Source organism: Wasmannia auropunctata, unplaced genomic scaffold, assembly GCF_000956235.1.
Source record: "Wasmannia auropunctata unplaced genomic scaffold, wasmannia.A_1.0 LD336092.1, whole genome shotgun sequence".
NCBI classification, from domain to species: Eukaryota; Metazoa; Arthropoda; class Insecta; order Hymenoptera; family Formicidae; genus Wasmannia; species Wasmannia auropunctata.
Genome location: NW_012026798.1, coordinates 2319549 through 2342823, shown reverse-complemented (window position 1 = coordinate 2342823; position 23275 = coordinate 2319549). Strand labels below are relative to the sequence as shown.

General features: G+C 33.6%; 2 protein-coding genes across 5 annotated transcripts in view; one reads left to right on the top strand and one right to left on the bottom strand.

Moving 5' to 3' along the window:
* LOC105463006 (14 kDa phosphohistidine phosphatase-like) overlaps positions 1-23275 on the bottom strand; it is a 71357-nt gene that overhangs the window by 19830 nt on the left and 28252 nt on the right. The window lies entirely within an intron of this gene.
* LOC105463005 (phosrestin-2-like) overlaps positions 1-23275 on the top strand; it is a 52437-nt gene that overhangs the window by 2553 nt on the left and 26609 nt on the right. For 2 of the 3 annotated variants that reach the window (XM_011709993.1, XM_011709991.1), the window contains exons 1-2: positions 6798-7281; positions 7969-8138. In XM_011709993.1, the coding sequence (XP_011708295.1) occupies positions 7192-7281; positions 7969-8138 (260 nt within the window). In that variant the 5' untranslated portion in view covers positions 6798-7191. Of the gene's footprint in view, positions 1-6797; positions 7282-7968; positions 8139-23275 lie in introns of those variants that run through there. The other variant, XM_011709992.1, reaches the window with a different exon arrangement.

Sequence of the window (23275 nt, the reverse complement as noted above, 5' to 3'; positions counted from 1 at the left end):
AAGGAACTCGGAAAGGAAACTTTGTCACAAAAAAACTTTGTTTTTTTTTAAACATTTCGTAAAACTATCGAAAGCTGTCGTATTACAAATAGTTTACACAAAAGTTTAAACGAAATTTTCTTTAATTAGGTTTTAAGTGAGTTTCAGTTAACTAAAACAAAAGTTTCTCCCTACTTGAGTTAAAGGTGATCCGTTGTTAGTACAAATCTCTATAAAATCTCTTCATACTTATAATTAAAAAAATATTTATTAAATTACATAGTCAGATAGTCCATAAGATTACGTCGAGTCAATTGCGCTAATTAAAATCGTGTTTGCATACACATGTTCATTAAAAATTTCCCCGTTCATGTAGGTTTATTTAAATACAGTATAGCTTTATCTATAAATTGTATCACTTGGTTTACCTGCGGTAAATTCGGACAATATAAAAATATAGATCGTAGTCGACGCAGGAAAAAATTATGAGACAATATTAGTTCGGCTTCGGGTGGATCCGTTATCTTAAAGTCGATAGTCCACACTGGAAGGATAATACGATCGAACGAAGCAGATTACACGAGCGGAATTACACGCTGTGTATGTGGAACGTGCGCACATACGGCGCACCGACGGTGAACGAGCAATAGTCCCGTTCCCGTGCCCTTTGTCTGATCTTCGAAGTCCGATTTATTGTTCTTTCCTACGTCGTGGCGACCAAATGTCAGCCATGAAAACCGTCTCTTTTGTGCTGTGTGCCATACAAGGGAATAGCAAATCTCTACCGCGAAACTTCTTGCTCTCGTCTCGAAGTTATTTCAAGAAAAGAAAGGATTATATCGAAGGGAAAGCGGAGGGGAAACTTTCGGTAGATACACTTCTTGTATTTCCATTCGTAGAAACCCTCTGAGAAGAGAAAATAAATCTTTTGCTCGTGATTAAGCAGCGCTTGTTGGGACAGGTAGATGAAACGGCAATTAACCGAGGATCGATAGGATCGGGTGTCCTTTGCGATGTTAGGATTAGATATTTAACATCTTGATTGCAACGTGACATTGCCTTGTGTCACTGCCATCAAAGCCGCTACGATGTCCCACTTTTTTTTACCGTCTTCACTTTATTATTTCCATCAGCGTATTACGTGCCTTACCCCGTCTATTACTAGTTTATACAATGTAAATAACGATGTGGATATGAGTTTGTATACGCTGCGCAAGTTACTTCGCTTGCGGTAGTTCATATGCGAAGAAAACGCCGTGATTGCCGTTATTACGAGAAAATATTGATCGAATTTCTGTTACGCATTGCGTCCGGTTTTATCACTTGGCTCCATTCTTACATAAAGCGAAAAATATAACGAACGCGCTTTGCTAATGTCACCCCTCCAAACTGACCCTGTTACATAAATAATGAGGCTGATGAGTAATCACTTTTTATAGTCCGTAATTGTCCTGGCAAGCTGTTGTGGAATCATATCTACACTCGTGGTGTAAATACGTACGCTCTTCTGAAAATCTTTCTCTCTTTCACATTTAACAAGTTCAATTTTGAGTAAAATACAACGCTGCTGTTATTTTTACTACGCAATAAAAAGAAGGTATTAAATAACGTTATGGAAATTTACACAATTGTGATTGAAAAGTTAACGAGGCAATGTTAACTTTTTTTAATACACTTGTTAACGACGATTATAAACGACGAATTTCACACTGGCAACTATCGCATACGATACATTTAATAACGTATACGTTGCATAAATAATATATAATCGGTTGTCCAAATAAACGTTGCGGAATACTGAATATTGAATATTAATATTTTACGGTAAGAATTAAAGTTACCTCGTTTTACACGTGGAAAAACACGCAATTTCCGCGCAAATTCGATCTATAATCGGAACAGAATATAATACAACTTTGTGCAACTTAATCTTTTAAGCTTGATCAACGTGGCGAATTCAACAATACACTTGTGGCGCAACCTCGGCCGATTTTCTTGCTTTATTGCGATCGTAAATCATCGTTCACGGCAACCATCTCGTAATGCGCTCGTGACATTGGTAAACCCCTGGGAAACTTAAAGAAATACTTTTCGAGACCGTATATCGTGCCGATCGACGAATTTCTAATCTAGGTCATTGTGTATTGCCACAACGTATTCATGCTGTTTACCTTAGGTATGGAGAGGAGCGAGAGGGTAACATTTTCATTACACAATTAATATCGTATCGATCAAATCGAGCAGTTACGTGTAAAACAAATAAACTTTCCTCCCTCATACAAAGCAAGCTTTAAAAATTTATATCTAATAATATTTCTAAGCTCAATTTATGCAAATAATTCAAATGTCTCATAAAGATACATTTTTCTTAACAATCTAAGTAGTTTCCGTTTATAAATTTTAATCGACAATTAATCAATCGAATCAATCAGCTCGAGTAGTAGTCGAATAAAACAACAAATAAAATTGTTCATAAAGAACAAAGAAAATTTACATCTTACAATGAGAAACTTGCATCTTATCTATTTTCGTAGATTTTATTTATTCAAATTTCGTAATGATACATTGTTCTGAACTAAACTGGTCTCCCCGTTTGTAAACCCCGATCGACCAAAACAATCAAGTTCTAATGCCTTTCGGTATCGAAACTGAAAACGTTTTGTCTTTCTCGAAATACAATATACGCATGTTCGTGGAGCTCTCGGTTCTCGAACGTACGCCGCGTTATTTTTACTGCTGCTATTTCGAAGTCAATGGCGCTCCATAATGCGTCCAGGGGCAACCGGTACGATGAAGATGGATTTTGCGATGGAGTCCAATTGCGTAGTCGGAATGATGTAGGTACTTAATGCACGGAGTTCCGCGGCGAACGTGAACGAGCAATAAAACTTTCCCTCGATATTTCAAGAGCAGACTTTTTTTTACGAATACCAGAGGACATTTTCTTGCCAATCAAAGATTTAATTAGCGTCGACCTTGCAGATAACGCAAAAAAATTGACCACCCGTAAAATACACCCCTAAAATTTAAAAGAAATCACACGGAGTCACTTCATTATTTAGCCCTTATTATTTTTCGAATTCGATGGCCTTTATACGACGACCACGCTTATCCCGAAAGAGATACCCTTTTCGCGCGACTTCCTTACCCAGGATATAATATTTATTATCTTCTCTCGATCGGTCGTTTCACCAGCTTATTGTTAGCCGCAAACATCGACACGAATACAATCGATTCGCATGATTGTTTTGCCGCAGAAGTTGTCGCTCGCCGCGCAAAGCACCAATCATATTGAGTGGCAGCCGCGTCTCCGGCGCGCGAGCTACCTAAGCTATAATCGCGTAAAAATATTTCCGCGCTCCACGTCGCGCACACCGGTGTGTGGCACGACAATGGAAAAGTTGTTTAAACGAGTTCGAAACTCTCGAACGCCGCGGCGCAGCCGTGACATTATTCGCAGCAGAGCGCGAGATCTACGAGCGACGACTATATCCGCATGCTCGTCGAAACTCGACAACTGTCGCTAATGAATAAACTAGTAATTAAGGTCGGTGCAGTCCCCGCGGAGTGGATATATAGCGCAAAATTAAAGAGTTCGTATAAAGCTCAAATCTAACAAGCTCTCCCGCGAACGCCCGCCCCCCTGTAGGGGCCCATTTATTTATGCGATTTCGAACGAAGTGGATTATTACTGGCATCGATCGATTGCTTCTCCGATATCGCCAGGCCAGTCCACTTCTTCGAGTGTATAGTATACCGGGTATACTTTCCGTCACGTTTCTTTCGGATATTTCGTCCTATTTCGAAAAGCATGTGCGTGATGAAAACCCGACGTCGAAATCATTCATCACGTGAATAAAATGCTAATTCCTTTCAGTTCACAGAACCTCTCTACCGTGCTCTACTGTGCACTACGCAGTTTCGTTTCCTAATAATACTGTTGAAACACGCTGTAAAGGACAAGTAATGCTAAAAAGCAGTTCGAGAAACTCGATCGGCTTTAAGGCTTTTTGCCGAGCGTTGCAAAAGCTATAACATTTCATCCTCGTCCATCGCGGTATTGCACGATTTTAATTAAACAAACTTTGTGTGTTTAATGTAACCTGATAATTTTCATAAACTCTAGACCAACATGAGCGTGCCGGTGTACCTTCATATAAGACGCATCTTTCGTGCAAGCATCTTTTTTTTTTATTTCTCCGTAAATTTACAATTAGATGTTACGTACATGAAAGGATTCTCCCAAAAAAACGATAAATACAATTGAAATAATCTAATTGTCGAAACTGTACTCGGGTATTAAGTGCGAAATACCGCGAAATCCGGATCAGACGGAATTCCTAATGTAAAGGGATATGTACAAAGGCACAATTTCACACCTGCCGAGACTCGTCGTAACGTACTACCTAGGCGCCAAATTATTCCACATGACTTTCACGGGCTTCGGGTATTATGCCGACCGCGCAAATTTTCCTTCTCCGACTTCTCGTAGATGCTGATATAAATCATATGAGGGGAAGGAAGGTATATACAGAACGCGTGATAAAAAGCAAAGAGGGAGAACGCGTTTGCTACTGGAAAAAAAAATGAATAATATAAAAGTAGAAAATGTCTCCAGCGCGTTTCCCACCGAAATATCGAAATACATTAAAATGGATGAGCCGAGAAAATAAACGGAAATGAATTACACGATGAGAAAATAGTTTCTCATTACTTATAGTTTCCCGTCATTTGTTCGACTTGCTGCAAAATGTACTATTCATTTCATATGCTGTGTAATTTCTATATATTACTTTTGCAAATTGAACTGGATTAAAATTAATTTCGCTCTCAAAACAGTCTGAATAATTTCACGCTGAACTGGTCGCCACCATCAGTTTTCTAATACATTTTCCACGAGTACTACATTTTGTTTCGAAACCGTTCAAATAACAGACTACGCATTTATATATTTTTTTCTCATAAGTTTCCACAAGTTGTCTTTTTAGCATTTTATGATTTTCAAGCAGTTTTTTTTTAATTATATTTTATACACGTAAATTTAAAATATACTTTTTAATCTAAATATTATTTTATTTTCTCTCTTCAGCTATTATTTCATTATAAAATAAAAATGTTTTAATATTTTTATACATGTTGCACGCTAAATTTCTATTGCATATATATTATTAATTGAATATATTTTGACATTATTGTAGTATCATTCAAACTGCGCAATATCATAATCATTGCGCATCTGATTTTCCATGGCTAACCGAAGCCATGACATATTGCTGTCGTTATCTTACGTTATTATCGATCCTATTAACCACGGCATGTGTCTTCAATTACTATCAATACACAGATTACGGTGATAAGTCACAAGGGGTAGTTAGATAAAATTAGAAGCTTTATCTAGTATAAGTAACTCTACATGCAGTTCAATTCGTTGAAAACTTTTCACTGTGTAGTTCGTAGTTAGTATTATCATTAGTAGACATCTTCAAACACTGACGCTGAATGCTAATGGATTTTCTCGACCTGAACACGAGTTTCAATGTCGACCGATGTCGGTTATCGCGTGAAAATCTTTAATCAATATGTATCGAATAGCAGTATAATTCATCGGAGATCCTTTCGATTTCAACACGTTATTCATCCTTATTAATATAATTAAATGTCTTATCGTTTTTATGTCAATAACTGTAGCAATATATTGCGCTATATTTGCTTCCTGAAAATTATCAAAACGGATATCATTAATTTGTAACAGATAATAACTAGCAAAATAATTCTGAAAATGTCCTGAATTATAAATAAAACTTTTTTTATATAATTAAAAATTAAGTACAAATTAAAATTATATAAACGAAAAATATGTACATATATTTAGAAAGAGAATTTAAAAAATCATATCTGCGAATATTACAGTCAGTAGAACAATCTCTAAAAGACGTATATAGTGCATAGCATAAATATATTAGAATTCTTCCATCAGCACTTATCTGCGAAGAGAATTATTGGGCGCAAAGAATTGCGGCGGAGTCTCATTACTCCACTGTTCGAACAAGAAAAGGAAGTTCCCATTAACCGTCACTAAAAGTCGAGAAATTTCTTCGCTCAACTTTCTTAAGTTTCGAATACTATCGGCTAATTTTATATAGCCTTTGCGGCGTGCGTTCTACCAACCATTAGTTTTTAATTTTTATATCAGAATTAATTCATCTTGAAAGCAGGCGTTAATAAAAATGTTATATAAATGAAGATTCAATATACAGTTTCTCACGTGTACATGAAGTAATGTGGCAAAAAATAATACAGAAAATATATAGTCAACTTTCAATATTCATAAAACAGTAATAATTTATCAAATTTAACAATTTTAATTTGCTTTTCGATTTTAATTTCGTCACTCTTTGTATTATTTTAAATCCTTATATAAATGTGACTGGTTGAGCAAAAATGTATTGTATTAATTAGTTTCAGCTTAATTAGTTTCAGCTAAAAATAATGAAATACTAAAGAAATTTTTACAACGAGTAATTGTGGAAATAAAGAGAATTGCTATGTTTAAGTCCAATTAATTAGATTTTATTGGCAAACAAATTGATTAAAATATATTGACAAAAATATATTTATAAAGGTTTCAATTTTTCATTTCTTCCGTCATTCTATTTCGAAATTTATTATTAGTTTTAAAATATTTCATAAATTTCGCATAATACTTGGATAAAAGAGAAAGCAATATAGGTTTTTCTTAGAAAGAGCATCTTCCCACTATTATCTAATTCAATCCAATACTCTCTCTTTCTCTCTCTTTCTTGCACAGACTTTACGTAACGGAACTTTAACAGAACGCGTGCATAACGATCAGTCTTAATAGGACCTTGACACATGCCCTTTCATCGACTCGAGTGTCCAGGATATTCCTATTTCCTGCCATGCGAAGATCGCCGATATCTTCTCCCAAATCTAACGAATTCCATGAAGGAAATTCAAAACGTACGAAATGAGCCAGCACGAAACCATGCTCCGTGAAAGCAGCGAAAGGCAATTCTGATAAAAATGCGGTATCACGCCGTCTGAGCGAAAACACAAACAGTAAGGCTTCGGTCAAAGCCGCAGCGTGTGTGGGTGGTGCATGTGAACGAAATCAAGAGAGTTGTGTGTGTGATCGTGTATTGCTTGCTGGGCCTCTGATGTGGCCGCGCTGAAACCAGAAAGGGCGAAGAGATGGCGGGAAACGGCAGCCATGTCACACCGGAAGCCACCGTGATTCAGTCCAACGACGAGGAGCAACGAAAGGAGCTGTATCCCAACACGGTAAGTATTGTAATTAATTCTGCCGGTGAATGCAAATGAAATAACGAGGAAATTGCAAATCACGACTGTTAGAAATGCGACGTTATCGCGTCAATACCAATATCGCGAGATTCGTTAAAGGGGAAGGCAAAAATACGAAATAAAATGGGAAAGCCTGAGATGCCAAGATGAAAAATAAACATGGAAGTCGCATAAAATTTTAATAATTTAGTAATGGACTGAATGTATAGCTTATAAATTAAAGATTTAATATTAAAAAAATATAACGACTGTTTCGTATTTTTGTTTTCTCTTCTGCTAATCTTTTCCGTCATTTCCATCACTAAGATCCGGAAGTAATATAAATTCCTATAACCGTTTAAACAACTTCAAAAATCGTCGACAAAAATAATAAAAATTTCTGTTTTTTTTTAATTTTATAATTAAATTTTATAATAATATTTTATAAAAGAATGCAAATTTATTTAAAAGTATTTTCTATGTATACAAAACATATACCTATATATGTAACAAGTATTCAAAAACTTATTATGTTGCAATTGCTAAAACTTGGCATGAGTCTAAAATTGGAAGTCTAAAATTAGAAGTCAGCACAAATTCAGTTAATTTTCTTAACATTCTGTACTCGTGTCAGGAAATTAAATGGGAAGTAATTCTATCGATGTTCTCTCGGATTTTCTTACACAGGTGGAACGTAGGAACATTGCGGTGGAGAGCTGCGACGCGAAAAACGAGAGGACGACGAGCGAGAAGGTAGAAGAGGATGATCATCGGGTGGAGGCGAAATCGGATCAAGCGCAAGAATTACAAATACAGATGCAACCGCAAATGCAGCAGACTGACACGCGAGCTGACAGGTAAGCACGCGATTCTTCAGTGAATTGACAATGATATCAGACCAAACCGGAAATGTCTCGATGCTTCTTAATGTTAATCGCACTATTGACGGACTACCTCGTCAATGAAAACGACGAGCGCATTTAAATCTTTTATTTCCTGAATGTTAAAACAACGAAAAAGTTTCCAAGATTCAATAATCATGGTAATTTAATGACTATGATCTGTTCAATAGCACAGCATTATTTATTTGTCGGGTGTGTGGAATGTTAGATTGATTAGAACGTCACGACAAACAGCAGACTAAAGAAAGCTTTTAAGAAAAAGACACGCGCCATCGCGAACTTTCTCCACACAGCGATATTTTCCCACGACGAAACTTTGGGAAATTACAGCAGTCAATCTTCTCGAGATACGGCATGTTATACGATCGTACAAATATAGGACTGACAGAACTCGGCAATATGTCAATATGACTAATTAGATGCGATCGAGTTACACGCAAATTCAGGGCACGTTAAGTCTATAATGCGCAACTCATATTCAATTAAATGTAACAAAGATATCAATCATTCTAATTACATTAGATAACAATTTATATTACAATTAATTTCGTTAAATATTTATCATTTAATATTATAAATAAATATCGATAATAAACATGATCCAAACTGCATGAAAATGTAATTAATGTTGATTTAAATCGCATACATAAAATTTAATTTAAAGAGTTAGTACATTTAAAAACAAATATATATGTTACATCACCTATTGTAATATCTAAACACTAATATCTAAATCTTATAAAAAATCAAATTATTTAATACTGAAAAATTTGAAATGCAATATCTACTAAAAATATAAAATTGCTTCAAATTAATATAGAATTTCTACCGTGTAAAGCAATAATGTTCAAACATCATAAAGATCGAATTTCATTACTAGATTCTACAAGCGATTTTGTATTTAATAGTCATCTTGGGAAATTCGAGAGGTTCGGAGATAGTATCGCAGCGTGAGGTCTACAGGGCCTGAAAATCCTTAATACGTTCACGTACCTATGTACTAGTGCGTGTTATCAGATTAATTAATTCTCAATGTTCAATGGTCTTAGTCGCGAAATTTACAGCTACCAAGCAGAACGTTACGTGATTTAATGACCGAAATAGACTAATGGACTCTCGCGTATGGCAATATCACATCTCTATCATAGAAACATATTAACAAACAAAAATTCTCTTCGTTCAATATTTATACAGGACAAATCAAGAAATCAACCAACAAATAAATTATCGATTTTATTTCTTTTTCAATTTTTAATATTTTTTCTTCAAGAACTTTCTATGCATTCTATTTGTTATTCCAATACGCTTCATTATAAAATGTTTATAAAGATTATCAAATATTAGGTAAGGAAGAAAGAGTGACAAAAACGAGTAATGTAAAATAATGTTTTCATTTAGTCAGTTGCAAATTTAATGTATTTAATGGCAGCAAGTCCTGAATACGAACGTCCGGATTAACACATTCATTGTATCTCGCATGCAGATATATTCATGTTGAGTCTTAATACAAAAAGATAATCACTGTTTAACTCTCTCGAAACTCGATCTCGAGCTAAATGGAAATGAGGAATAAATATAATGTATAGTTAACAATAATTAATTTATAGGAAGTAAATAATTACGAGAACGTTTAACGTGTGTGTGTATATGTGTGTATTATTATAAAATCGTTGTATTACAATATTCGTGAAAATCAGTCTACCTTTCGAAATGACATTGGATTGACTAAATATGATATATCGTGTATTTCTTTTTATTTAATAATGTTAAATTAAGACAGGTCAAGATAATCAAATTAAATAAATATTTTCCACAAAAGACTGATGAAAAATTACAAGTACTATTGCTCATTGATCAAATGAAGAAAGGAAAATATAAAACGTGTTATTGCAATTTCACAGAGAAATGATAAATAGAAAAATTATTATGCAGGATATGTAGTATGCAAGTAGAAAGCAGGTATCAATAAAATCCGCATTTCTCCAACGGAATTACTTTGCCAACAAAACGGGTTAAATTAATGTTCAACTTACTGCCTTTAGCGAGTTTATTTAATGTATTTTCGAAATATAGAATAAACTGTTAGTTAATTATAACAAGCTAATTAATTCATGCGCGGCATGAAGCTTTGGCCGAGTATAAATTGAAATTTAAAGCGTTGAACGTACTGAAACGGCACGCAATTTCGCGCGTTTCTGTCAACGATCAGCCACAGTTATATCGGAAGAGTCGACGATATCTGCACATCCCGTGATATCGGCGTAATAAATACGGGAAACTAGTGAAATACGCATCTAAATTGGGAGCGTCGGAACGATTTACGGATCTGCAAAAATTCTAGTTTCGAAGAGATGGATATCGCTTACGCAATCGATAAAACGGAATTCAACTTGGTATGCGACAAACACGACGGCGTTAACGCCACAACGTCAAATCAGATTTACCTCGTCTCGCGGTATATTAATAAATCTGTAATCCACCACACATTACAAAATTAACTATAATCTCGAGATTTTCATTATGGTGTATCGTGTAAACGTTAAGAGAAAACATTGATGGAATGTAATTATTGAAAGCAGAAGAGCGATAACAGCGCGAAAGAAAATAAAATAATAAATAAAATAATATCATCGTAATTTTAATGTCGATACTGGAAACAAGCTATTATGATCTACATCTTCATTAAAAATTTTGTGAAATATTCTCACTGAGTTAATATTAGTTAATATTAGTACATTTATAAATGAAGGTAATACTTTTAATATTAAAAGATACAGAGAGATGAATTCATATTCAATCACTGACGCCGGCATTAATAAGCGCGAAATAATTATCGGTGGAATATACAAGTTAGTTGAATAATGTTCTCAACATCATTACTGCTAATAATATTTGTTTATTACCGAGTCGTTAATTTTAATATTTAACGAAGCCCCCACCAGTTTCATTAGTCTTACGCTAAACGCTTGAAATGAAGCGGCGACAACAAACGTCAAAATGTATGCAGATTTATACATTGCGCGTAATTCAACGCCGACGCCGACGAGTACAGTAGTATCACTAATAAAGGAGAAAACACAGGGGTTGAAAGAGAAAACTCGTTACGGCTAACAAAAACACGCATTCTATTTTTAACTACTTAATAGAACAAGAGGAAATCGGAATTTATAACAGCAAGTTTCTTTACACGTTAGTATATTTAAACGCTAATGATCAAAAGCGAATTCAAGTAATAAGAATATTTAATGAAACAGAATTATCTTTCAAATATCACTAAGCAGAAGAGCCGTTAGAGATATCGAACATCTTTCATGCCTTATTTTTGAATTTATGTGACACAAATTTCATTATTACTAGTCATAAATATGTATTTGGGATAAAGTATTCCGTACTTTCGACTCGGATCAACGATCTTTCGCAACATCGTAATAACTGTCAAATGAGATCGTGTGTAACCGCAAACTTTTATTTGCAAGAGCGAAATATCTAAAATGCCTGCGACAATTCGAGCGTGCATGCATCCGAAGAGATGGTTGAAATGAGAAACCGCGACACAAGTATAAGTACATGTGGAACCTCGAGCGTTGCCGCTAGGAGATTTGACGATGGCGGAAAGAGCAATCGAATGGAAGGCAAGGTTTTCAAAAGATACCTGTATGTGAGCGTAAGAAGATACAACAACTGCAACCTTGAATTTCTACAACTTTACCATTGTATATATTATTCTATATCTATTATTCATATTGTATCTTTACTTTCGTTATGTATACACTTATTCTTTTCTATGTTGTATTATCATACTGCAAAGTCGCGTCTCTGTTACGAAAAGAATTTAATAAACGCGACGCGGAAAATTGCAAGAAAATTCGTGGAACATCACGTAATGTATTATTGACGTGAATTCCTGACTTCTTTCTTATGCGCACCCTTAGAATGCAAGTAATCACAAGATGTATCTTTATATTACGCAAAATGTTACGCAAAGATATAAAATGTTACAAATTGTACGTTTTCGTACGTGAACACAATTTTCCGCGCACGTCTCTCACGTCTCTTTTTCTTCTGAAGACAGACAGCAACTGGTATATGACGTAAGAAAAGCTGCGCCGTAAAAGTCCGTCAGACGTAAGTTCGTAATTACTCTCTGCAATGGGCATAATTAGCGGTTCCAAGAAAAATACCAAATTTCTGTGTTTGCTAGAAACTCGAGATCTGCAAGATCAACACCGCTCGAGAAAGAGAAAACATCGTAAGAGCGTTTCAATGCGAATTCCTCTTCGCGCTTGTGAAATATGAAATAGCGAGGGAACTCCCCTCGAGATGTTCCTTTATCCGTGTACTTTTTCCCCGCATCTTTCTCTCGCTCCCTTATGTATTTATATACCGCGTCCGATTTCTGCGTCGATATTTACGGCGTGACGTGTTCGCGCGCAATGCAAGTGTACCGGCAAAATATCCGGAACACTAATGCGACAGTACGTTGAGCTTGATACGCCCACGGCGTGTAACGCGAGGTCAAAGGCAACACCCGTAACGGGTTCATTTTTTATCTCGCGATTTGAGATCGAAACTTCAAAGCCCTCTTTAGAATTCTTCCCACGTCTCTCCACGGTTGTGCATTTTCAATCCTCCGCGGCGCAAATCGGAGGAGTGTTTACCATGTTGCTATCCGCGTGGGCGGAGGGGTAATACGATTATATTATACAATCACGAAATAATAATAATAATCCGTATCTCAAGAGTATTATCTTAATTTATTATGTGGTTAATTGTATTAATATGAAATGATGTTTACGTTGCAACATCGTGCCATCTTAATTACAAATATTTACTTTGAAAGAGGAAATATCCGACATTCTCATAAGAATCGTTTAGGAATTATAAGGAGAATTCGCATTTTTCTCGAATTTATAAATATGTTCATCGGCGTGTAATTCTATTTAACAGTAGCAAAACTAATTATTTGGAATGTTTTAACAGTCGGCAGCGGAAAAGCTGCAGGCGACAGAAATGTAGCGCAAGAATTGTACGCGCTGTAAAAGAAATAGCACGCGGTCAAGGCGATAAGATCCTTCTATTTTCACGAAAAATCTCATCACCAGCAACGCTTGAAACACGATATTGTACCATTTGCAGTTACTAGATACTGTATTCGTAAATTACACAAGAATGTAGCTTTATCCCTGTATCTTTATCTTTATACTTATCGAGAAAAAGGCTTCTTTTCAAACGTGCCGTATAATTATGTCACATATAAATATATGGTATTTTTTTTTATACAATAAATTATGTGTTATGCGCGAAATAAAAGTGGACACGCGAAGTGATCGCACAAGATTTAAAGCTATCAAATGATGCTAGAATGTGTACAATTCACCATGGATATATATTCACGACGGAACGCGTTACGTCCGATCTCCGGATAATGTCTAGAGAAATATACAACATCAAATCTCACTTCGTGAATAGACGCGGCTACATCGATCGTTTGTATTGCAATCTTTTCCAATATCTTCTTCTCATCCTTTTATTTTATCGCAACAATTGTATTTGACGAAGATGAAAATAATTTGATACCGGCTACGATATAAAAGAGGTTCATATATCAAAAAGGTTCATATATCAGAAGGTAATAAATAAGAAATTGCTATCTTCATAAGATCCGTCATAAGATTCCATAGAAGATACGTCAACAAAGTTAGTAAGTTATTGATCATTTATTGAGATACGTTACAAAAACAAAAACTTTCTAAAATAATTGTAGATCAATATAGTATATGTATGTAATAGATTTATTTATTAAAATGGCGTGACTATCGAGCAAATAATTTTAGAGAAAAATCAATAATAGCAAATACAATATTGTTATATTCAAGCGTATTGTTATAGCATATTCTTTCATATTATATTATTGCAAACACGTAGCGTGCAATAATATATAACTGAAAATTTGATTAAGTAGTATAATGCAATTGCATTTTGAATCAAGAAATCATTTCATAAACAGAGAAAAAATACACTGTTTTATAAAACTATATTGTTGTCACATAATAGCAAGTATTATTTCGTATAATTATATTTTAGCAATGCTATTTATAATATGTCGCTTAAAGAAAAAATGGATAACGGACAAATTGGATAAAATAGTGCATGTGTTTGTCGAATAGCAATGCAATATCTCAAGAAAATAACCTATGTGTAAAAAATTACGAGTTGTATTTTTTTTCCTTCCTGTGCAGAATGTCGTGTAAATTACGAAAATTGACAACAAATGACAACGATTGGTGCAGCCGGTCGACAGTCGTAATCAATAAAAATAATAAGATGAGAAATGCAGAAAGAAAAACGTTTCCGATACATTCGGAAGGACATTATTTATTGCGCAATAAATGAATGTGTTCAAATATCGAATATTTTCCTATAAAATACTCTAACAATTTAACAACTTTAACAGAATAATATAATATCTCGAGAATGAAAATTTGCCGTATATCCACAGGAGAGTTATTAAACTTGTTTAAAACACGTATTAAATTCATAAATATATAAAGTATTTTTATTTTTATCTTTATTCACTAAATATTATACGTACAAAGATATGCAATGCGCTTAATGAAACTTAATAACTGTGCATAATTAAATATGAGGAGCGGAACTTTATTAATATCGGTTAAATTGTCTTATATACTGCACAAGATCCTATAATAAACCACCATTCTAAACAAAATTGTGTGTGTTCGACGTAACAATAGTCTTCAATTATATATAAATTTACACGATACTGAAATAACACACACTCACATAGCTAAACAATCAACTGCTAAGTGTTTATATAATCCTGATATACTCGTATCTTTAATATCGCAATTTATCCGTAACTTATCGATAAATTAATAAATTCTCAAAATATATAAAGCTTAAAAACTGATATATTTGACGTAACAATCTTCCTCAATTATGTATGAATTTACACGGTATGGAAATAACGCGACAATACACACACTTACACAGCTAAACAATCAACTGCCAAGTGTTTACACAATCCTGATGTATCTTTAATACTGCAATTTACCCGTAACTCATCGATAAATTAATAAATTCTCAAAATATATAAAGTTAAAAAACTGACTTAACGAATAACGTAGAATTACGGTCATTCATTTTTAAACAGAAGACAAGGGACGAAGTTGTTGACGTACTATTATGACTTTTAATGAACTGAAAAAAAAACTGATGAAAGCATCTACGAGCGCGTTTGACGTACGCTGCTTTGCACAGACAATAAAGTGTTAATGTATATACTTTTTTTATCGTGTTGACTAACGAACATAGACGTAAACACGAATATTCCAGTTTTATCCCTACACGTATGCAAAACATATGCAGCAGGTGAGATAAAGCCGATTTTTTTCTAAAAAAAAGAAGGCAACCGGCTGGAATTATGCATTTCGCGTTCTACGAGATCGCGAGAGTTAATACAAAACAGGGTGTTCCTCCGTCGAATGCAAACTAGATAAAGAAGTGCATTTTTGAATAACATACTCAGGCAGCGTGTTGAACAAGCAGTAACAAAATTTAATATTAATTTTATAAAAATCAAAGATTATTTTAAGAATTTTATACTAAGAATGTAGATGCTTCCGTACGTGCGTGTGTGTATGTGTGTGTGTGTGTGTGTGTGTGCACTGTTAAATCTATAGTGTCAAATTTAACCTTATTTAAGTTATTTATTTAAGAATTATTTAAGAGTTGAATAATTCAAAACAATTCAAACGATGGAATTTAACCCAAATTTGGATTAAATTCCATTAGTTTTATTACAAAAATAACTATATTGTTTTAGTTAAAAATAACTGTATATTAAGTAGAAGCATTGGCGACTTAAATAAAGTAAATAACTTAAATAGGATTAAATTTGACACTACAGATTTAACAGTGTGTATATGTTTCATAAATCGTGCTTTAACAAATCGTGCTTTTAAAATTTGATTTAAAAAATCGCTTTATCATTGTCCATATTCCTTAGGATATCCGTTATATAGAGGAACGCATAAAATGAACAGTAACTCTAGTATAAAAGCGTATTCTCCAAGTATTCGGAGAAAGCGAGTGTATAATCGAGAGATCTCATAGATCTTAATTACATCAACGACGGCGCTATAGAAAGGTACATAATAAATTCGAAGCTCGGCGAAAGTACGTCTGAGCCACCGAGCACTTCCCTTAGTCGTAACAACGAAGAAAGAACGGCCTCGCCATCACATTCACAAAAGAAAATTGCTTCGGCAATGTCACCGCTTTTACTCAATGAATTTTGCCAGACATTCCTTCGCGGTCGGTTTATTCTTTACTCTCTTTACTCTCTTTCATATACTTACAACATATTCCACGAGTATATATATATATATATATATATATCAATTTTGACTGTTTTGCTATACGTGTTTATATTAAAAACAAATAATAGGGGCCATGCAATAAGCGATTTTGCACTACGACACTATGACGAACGAAACAAAACAATGAGACTGAAAAAGCGAAAAGAGGATAGGCAAAGAGAGAAAGAGAGCGACAAAGAAATACGAAATAACGTACGTCGCATATCGATGTGCGTTTCAACGTATCAAATAGCACACTGTCAGAAACTCGTTCAAAATGGATTTCAATTTATTATTTGCAATTCAAAACTCTTGCACAGCCTTTGAAAAATGTTGTATAACGAAAGGTTTGCTCCGATTACAATTAACGCCTAGATTTCAAAGTAAATCAATTCTGATATTATTTAAGCACACTCGACATCAACTAAAGTTAACGCTTAAATAATCATATTAAAAAACAAATAACACGATTATTTATTTGTGTGATTATACAATTATTCAAAACTTTGTACGCACGGCATCAAACGCCGTATGTACATCCTACTTGCATTAATAAAAGGTTATTTTGTTTTCAATTTTATAAATTTATACATCTATGAAATTAGCATTACGTCACATTAGCTAACAATAAAAATTTATAAATATTATAAAATTTTTTATAAGTCACGTAGATATTGTGCTTAAAATTTTTTTTTTTCAGAAATGCAGAAAGTAATGTAAAATTTAAGACCCTGACGAGTTATTGAAACTTGAGACTCCCTCCCGATGCTGAAAGCTTTTATCAAGCTAATTAATTTTCAAGCAGTCTACTACTTCATTAACCTGAATAATATAATATAGGAGGTTATGCCGAGGTATTTTTTGAAGAACAGAAAGGGCGCTATGATGATTGGCATATTCGTGATATCCTGAGGTGTTCCACGAGTCATTAAAATTGCTTTCATCTACTGGCAATATTTCAATACTTCATCAACTTCCAAAGAAGCTAATCGTAGGTTTGAGAGTTCACAGCCTGCCGCTTTTATTATTACGGTTTGTATTTCATCAAGAAATTGATTGTAAAATTTTTGCAAAGAGATAAAATAGGAATGTTAATGATTTTTACAAGTGAATTCAGTGTGTTACGTCATCAATCTTGTAACCGGATAATTTTTTAAATATTATTTTCTTATGTCATTGAAAGCTTTTTTAAAGCTGCTTTGAACGTAATATAAAAAGGATTTCATGATTGCACAGGATCAAACGGAATAAAAACTGAGGACTACCTTCTAATTTTTTCTACTGAGTACCTTACTGTTAAGAAGAGTAAGCTTTAATAAAATTGAAGAGATTTAAACTTGGACTAAATCCGATTGAGAATGACATAATGTGGCTTACAATCAAAATCGCATATGATCATAATTCCTCAAACATTTATATCGCGTTTCCGTAAGTTTAATTAATTTAGTTTAATTTTAAGATTAGTTCAAGGTGATTTTGCGCTACGTTAATTTTATGTATTGCGAAACGATAAATTCAAATTTAAGCCAGCCACAACTTATATTTATATGCTGTTTTTGTGTAAATTTTAATTTACGATAACACTGAGAGAAAAAAATGATTGCAATTATTATTCATAATTTAACTACAATTTTTAGTCATTTTCGGTGCTCTATATAAGTATAGTTATAGTTATTTTAACTATGCAAATTATAGCTGCTTCAACATATACGATTATCACAATCCTATCAAGTTTATTCATTCATGCACTATATCGTGAAAATAATTGTTTCTTTATATTTTTTCTTTTATATATTTTTTACTTAAGCGAATGTTAAGAAAAAATCTAAAAAATCTATTAATCTTTATTTTATTTACCTTTCCTATATTTATTCCTCAGTTATCATCCTTGATATTTTACTAATGTATATTATATATTAATATTTGAAATTATCATTTATTTAGAGTACAATTTTTTTATAATTGGTAGAATTATAAATATCATGTTATTATTACTAATAGTATTAATAACTAAATTAATAATATAATTCTCCATTAATAATATAAGTATAGAGCTCTTAACTATTAAAATTATTTTATAACTATAATTGTAATTATTTATTTTGTAATTATAGTCACAAATACTAAATAGTTTTCCATTAGTGTATTTAGATAAATATATTACACCAATTTATTAACGTCCTTTAACATATAGCAATAATATAATATCAAGAGACACGGTACTCGTATATATTGATTTGGAAATACATTACGTTTATTATCCGTTATATTCGTTATAAAATATGCATTACAAAGGAATTTGTCGAATACTTTCAATTACATTTCTATTATCTATTATGGCTTGTTTGAATATCGAGCGATGAATCAGACGCTTCAGAATGCGTACTTTTTATTATTCTAAGGATCGAATCAAATCGTTGAGAAAAATGCAATATGAAATTGTAATCGCATAAAGTGCAAACGGCACAAAACGATCGTACTAATCGAGCAAATAATATCACAATAGAGCTTGTATGTAACGCGTATCAAGATATCAATACGAGCCTCTCGATGATGTTGAATCGTAACGTGCATCGCTGCCCGATCCATTTACGAGGAAGATTGTCCCATGCACCGCGGTTCAATGTGATGCGTTCATCGATTCGCGTTACGATTGCACGTCATTTGAACGCGAAACAATGAATCCCGAGTGACAGTGCATGGACATTTGCCTCTGTAAAGTTATCAGTCCAGAATTTTCAGAATACTGATGATACAGTCGACCAAGTTCTAAATAGCTAAAATTCTCCTTCCACAGAGGGTTTTAGAATTCCTGATACGTTCCAGAAGGAATTTCGCTAATTAAAAGATAAAGACGAAGATATGGGTTGATAACAAGATAAAAACTTTGTGTTTTCACATAAGAAAATTGGTAGTAACTTTGTCTTTTTTTTTATTTTTTAATCAAGATCGATCATGACACTTTTCTTAATGGAAGAACTCTAGAAGTGCTATCAAACAACATCAGATCTGTGAAAAAAATTTTAATATACACAAAAAAAGTTAGAAAATTTTTATTTTAAAATTAAAATTGTTTTTACAACTTTTAATTTTCATTTTTCATTATTTTGTGTTAATAGCTTTTGTCAAGATTCTATAAATCTTCAAGGAAAGGCTAAGATTAATTACATCGAGATTCTTCAAAAAGATAATCTCTATGAATAAATATTAACGGTGATTGTTCTGGAAGTATAATTATTCTAGTAAAAGTATTACTAGCATCGACCCTTCCTGTTCGTTTTATCGAGCAATTTACAAAATTTCAAAGTGCGTTTAATAAGAGAGCCGTGAGATGAAAACTCGCAACAGAGGAAAATTATTTTCCCGGTTGAAGAAAATTATTTTCTCGCTGCGATAACCAGAGACCGTTTCATTATAATAACAAAATAGATGACTGTCTGGGGCCTCGCATTCGCAACAGCCTCGCTAGATCGCAACCAACACTTTAACCGAGAACCTTATCCGTGCCACGCGATGGTAGCTTAGCTGGGTCTCATCGCGTTACATGCCGGCGCTTAAATAAACTGTAATCCACGGAGGCCAACGGAGCATCAACAAAATATCACGTGGACGCGATAAGAATATCGGCCATTTGATCAGGCCCGCAGGGAGACGTGGGCAGCTTTCAGCTCATGGGATTTATTTCCCATTTCCGGCATGCCAACCGTGATTCAGATCGTATCATCATCGCGAAAATTGAACCTTGACCTCTTGAAATTTCTATTCATTCCACGTTTGCACATATATGTACGTACAACGATGAAGAACAATGAGATTTATTTTTGACAAGGCGCAAAAGTAACATTGACATTGCCACGTATAACTGCATTGATGTGGTTTTTAAACGGTCTGTCATGCTGAACGCGTGCAATATGCATTCTGTGTAACGTGTCAAAAAGAATAGAGACACAAGAGATCTCTTCAAATTTTTGTCATTACTTCATAAAAATTTGTTGACAAATTGTCAATAATTTATTTAATTATTATAAAAAGTAAGTCAACTGAAATCCATATTTTATTTTACTCGACATGCGCATATAAAGCCGTGTTTCTTCATCGATGCGTCATTCATATAAGTATTTGGTGCATACCCCGCGCTGGCTCCGCGACATCAAAGCCACGCTTTCAACGACGACGAAAAAATTTTATTCCGTCCGCTCCGCTTTAGATTTCAAGCCCTCACAATAGCATACGACGAGGCGTTCGTTTCCGTTTGCCTAGCACCTGGACCGCGAGAACTGCAACGCACGTCAAGCCACGCAGTTCTCGTAAAACGACGCTCAATAATGGGCACCGCGGTGCGAAACGACCAACGTTAACGTCTCGATGCATCCTGAAATTCGAACGTGCGGTGCAATCGTGCCCCGCGATTGACGCGGTTCGCATTCAATTCGAACACCACGATTGATAAGGTTGAAACTTGTGGTAATTTGAGTATGCACATACGCATACCGAATACGGTGTACTAAGTACTTACTTGCTATGCATTTTTGCTAAACGCGCGAAGCAATATATTAATCAATGATAAAAAATTTATTATAATAACATGTATATTTTATATATTTATTATAATATAGTAATACTTATTACTTAAAGATATTTATTTATTAATTATTACTATGAAACACATTTATTATAAATTTAAAGAAATTGAGGCTCGCGTCGGCTCGCAAAGGCATTATTTATGAATATTTATTATAGTACTTGTAATATATAATATAATATGATATGATCATCAAAATATCTCCTTTCATAGCCAAAAGAATTCGAGAGAACGAATTTTATTATTATAATACTGTCATTATAATCTCATTATATTTATATTATTATTATAATAATTAATACAAATGGATAATAAGATGCGTTTACGTAAAATTCGGAATGCACAAAAGAACTGACGTTGAGGAATCGTTTCTTTATTCCATAATAATAGATCTTATGAATCTGACAAAACAGTGATATACTTTAAACAGATGTATTTCAAACAACATTTTATTAAGTATTTGATAGCGAAAACAGTTTGTTAAGATCCGCGTTAGTTTCGTTTAAAACCAAACATCCATCAAAATCTCTGCGTTTATCATTTTACGTGAAAGGGAAGCTCGGCGTTTGAATTTTGCGTAATTAACTCGTAGCACATCCATCGTAAAACAGAATTGAAAATGCATTTCCGGGCCGGATTGCAACGTATGCCATTTTAAATGTTTATATGCTGGCGATTTATGCGATCTTAACGCCAGGTTACGGCTTTTTCTGTTTATTGTTCGCGATATGCGCATTTCAATCGGTGTTTTCCATTGCACACTGCTGTTTTATGCGCTGTTGTGCTATTCGGGGCCAATCGAACATTTACATAACAGGAATGCAAGATGGGATATGTTAAAATCAGTTACGATTTTGCGAAGCGCTCCAGCTTCGATATTTTGAAGCGCGAGAGATTACTGAGAGAATTATTTAATGTGCTAATAGTAATGTGCTTAGCAACATTACTGTAAGAGTCTCACATTTTATCGGACGTAAAAAATTTTTTCTAAATGTAGATAAAATTTTTAATTGGGTTAATGGAAAGATACATATACATATATATATATATATATACTCACACACACACACACACACACACATATGGCTTGCTCATATAGAATAGAATATTTATTCTTTAGCATATTGGAAAGATACATATACATATATATATATATATACTCACACACACACACATATATGGCTTGCACGCGCAGTTAAATTTATTAAATAAAAAGATGTTATAAAAGTAATTTCTGCAATTTTAATTTCTCTCAGCTATTCTTTGTCAAAGTGCAATCAATTATGTACAACGTTCCAATTAGCTTCAATAAAAAAACAATATTGCAAAATAATTACATAGATAATTGCTGCGATTAATTAATCTTCATAATTCGAATGCACACAGTTGAAAAATTTATATTAAATTGAACACATTTTACGTGTCCTAAATAGTCCATTCAAAAATTCATTTTGTATTAATTTAACATAAAATGTACTCAAAAGTACAGGTCCATTTTTATTCACCAAAATATATCCCGTTAAAATCTAATTCGTTTATCTAAAAAAATTCTCGGAAAAATAAATTGGTTGTGCGTTCTTTTTAAATTAATAATTCCCAAAAATGTACACTTGCTGTGAACTGCAGATATAAAGAAGAGCAAACTCGCTGAAACAATACGCGATATTCCTTCTCGTATGATTTTTCGAACATAAGTGAGCGGTCCAAAAACCGAATAATAGCGTGGGTGGTAAATATTCATAAACTATCGTTATGTGAGATAAACAAAATATTTTAACTTTCTCTAAAAAGAACTTTCCCTTAAGTAAGTATTGTATTTGTCAAGTATATCAAAATATCAATTCGTCGAGCAGTTCCGTATCCTTGTTAGATCCATTCGATTGTTCTTTTATATGTATCATTTCAGAAATTAATCTTTTAGGGTAATTGGATTTGAAATCCAGAACTCTAACATTGCCCCAATCAAACGAAACCTAATATGATTGAGACCTAAAATATGTTGAGAAATAACAGTATGCCTGGACAAATTCAGTTTAATGTTGCTAACGTAATGCTCTTTTAGTCTCCTTTTAAGCATTCTCTTTGTCTGTCCCGCGTAGAATGCATTATAAAAAAACATCAACTTAATACGA